The sequence below is a fragment of the Penaeus chinensis genome, chromosome 7, assembly GCF_019202785.1.
Source record: "Penaeus chinensis breed Huanghai No. 1 chromosome 7, ASM1920278v2, whole genome shotgun sequence".
Taxonomy (NCBI): Eukaryota; Metazoa; Arthropoda; class Malacostraca; order Decapoda; family Penaeidae; genus Penaeus; species Penaeus chinensis.
This window is the reverse complement of record NC_061825.1, coordinates 34,329,786-34,332,285: the sequence shown is the minus strand read 5'-3', so window position 1 is coordinate 34,332,285 and position 2,500 is coordinate 34,329,786. Positions and strand designations below refer to the sequence as shown.

At 40.6% G+C, this 2,500-nt stretch overlaps 1 protein-coding gene across 2 annotated transcripts in view; it reads left to right on the top strand.

Annotated features, from left to right (window-relative positions):
• The window catches only part of LOC125027644, a 26,333-nt gene that overhangs the window by 6,654 nt on the left and 17,179 nt on the right, over positions 1-2,500 (top strand). For both annotated transcript variants that reach the window (XM_047616816.1, XM_047616817.1), the window contains exon 3: positions 1-2,500. This exon is cut by the window's left edge and continues 735 nt beyond it; it is cut by the window's right edge and continues 130 nt beyond it. In XM_047616816.1, coding sequence (XP_047472772.1) covers positions 1-2,500 — 2,500 coding nt within the window.

Sequence of the window (2,500 nt, the reverse complement as noted above, 5' to 3'; positions counted from 1 at the left end):
ACAGGAGGTTTTGCCACATGACAAGCCTTTGGAGAGCATGAAACCTGGCAGAAGGAGCAGAACGAAGAAATGCACCTATCCACTCTATCCTGTGCATACCATTATCAGAAAGCTCTCTAGGACCAAGTATTGGAAAAAAAGTTTGTTGGATATCATAAGGAGAAGGAAAGAAGATATTACTTTCCACAAGCCAGAAACAGTACAGAAGGTTAGAGGTAAAGATTGCAGGAAAACTAGACTAAAAGTAAGTGAACATTCCAATCTGAAAGCAGATTCAAAAGGAACAAACAGTCACAGTTATGTAAAATATAATGATAAAACCCTAGATCTTAGGGCATCTGCAGAGCAGCATGTTTGTTTAACAAATGAGGTGTGTATACTTTCACCTGGTGCTGAAATTCAGAGATCATTTCCCAGAAGCAGTTCAAGATGCAAAGAAAAACAGGATCTCTCCCATAGCAAGAGGTGGCTAAGGCATATAAGAACCATGAATAATTACTCAAGTGGCTCCGCTTCAAAAGCAAGGACCTGTTATAGCAAAAAAGGCTCATCACCAAAATACATGAGCTCTGATTCTCTCAAGGAACAAGAGCAAGAAGGAAGTGACAGGTTAAGGAAGACTGATGCTAGTTGTAGGGATGCAAATGAAAATAGAGAAGATGAGTCCTTTATCATCAACTTGAGACAGAAACTCAAGTTAATGAGAGGTTGCTTTTCATTTTTGTCTGTTGCATCAGATGAAAGTCAAAGGAAGATTGCCTCACTCTTGTCAGTAGAGATAAAGAAGATGGAAAGTATTTTGTCAGACTCTAAGGGCAGTGCAAAAGATACAACAGAAAATATACAGAAAATGGGAAGCATGTCAAAATCAAATGGTTTTGAAAAGTATCTCCTTGAAGCAAATGATTCAGTGAGTATGACTGGCCTAATGGAAGAAAGTGATACACAACAAAGTGAAAGAGAAGTTCAAGCGCCATTGTTGTCAGAACAAGAAGTACAGTTAGAGGAGGTAGAGGTTACTTTGAGCATTGCAAAGAAGGAAACTGAAAGTCGGAGGTCACCAGTATTAAGAAAAGATAAAACAGCTGACACAAATACAAGGGGAAGGATGAGGACAGTGGCAGATTGCACAGAAAAGGCATGCATTTCTTCTGCATTAAAATCAGCAGTTACTGTTACAACCTCATCACCAAAGATTTACAGGAAAGGGAAAAAACTTATTGGCAGGAGAAAGAAAAGTTATGGGAGAGGGCAGAGAGCTGATAGCACTAGTGATGGTGCAACACCTGTGCAAAGGCCAGCAAGTGATTGTGAATCATCAGAAACTGAAGGAGAATCCCCTGTGGATATTGGAATGGAAGTGAATAAGAATGTGCAGAAAATAGTAGGTTCCACATGTTTTGGTGTAGAATCCAGTGGAGGGGCAAACATGATCTCCGTATCAGAATCTGCAGTCACCTCAACACCCACAAGATTAAAGAGGAATTTTAAGAAAAGAAGAACATTAATTGGCAGGAGAAGGAAAAGTCTCAGAAGAGGGCAGAATGAGAAAAGTTATGTTTCAGCAGCTCCAAAGCATGAAAAAGCAAATAGTTTAGATCCAGTGCAAATGAAAGCAAATGGTTTAGAAACATCAGGGATCAAAGGAGGATCCACTGTGGACGTAGGAGTCAGTGAGAGTGAGAACTTTCAGGATGCATTGGATCCAAGCTGCTTTAATTTTAGATTAGGCAGAGGGACTGCCACAACAGAATGCCCAATAGATTTCACTAACTTCCTCGATGAAGTGATTGGCTTCGAGTCAGAGAACACTACCCCCTTTGGGCTACCTGAAATTGAAGAGGCAGCATTCTCAGATTTAGCAAAGGAAGGACAGACAAATGCTAATCTGTTTGAAAATGAAGGTGGTAGTGTTGATGGTACTTTGGAGGATGAACGGGAAGGGAGTGATATGGGGGAAAAGGGACATTTACCTGAGAGTTGTCTAGAGGACTTTGCGCTTACATGTGACTTGCGTGCACAACTCATGAGAGACCTGGACCTCTCAAGCAGTTTTTCTCCAGCAAGGAGTGAGAAAGAGTATTCGTATTTTGATCATGAATTAGGAAAAGGACACACTAAAGAATTTCAGATAAGTTCTCTTGCTCTTGACAGCATTGATAACCAAAGTTGTGATTATACAAAGAATTTTGATGTAGATATTGAGTGTGAGACTCTGGCAGGTGAAGGTAATAATGAAAAGGAGAGTGTGGGCAGTCAGGATGAAAACCTCACAGATTTGACAGAGGTTGAGAATGTCGTCAAAAAACTAGTTGAGTCAGAGCCATGCACAGGCCTTGTTACAAGTACTAATGCCAAGGAAATCCACCAGGAAGCCACCACCTCACAAAATGCAGAGAATAAGCTTCAAAATTCAACCCAAAACTCACCTGTCATTCCAGACCAGGAAGACAAAATTGACAGAAGGGAATCAGAAAAGCTAGATGTGAGACGTAAAGAA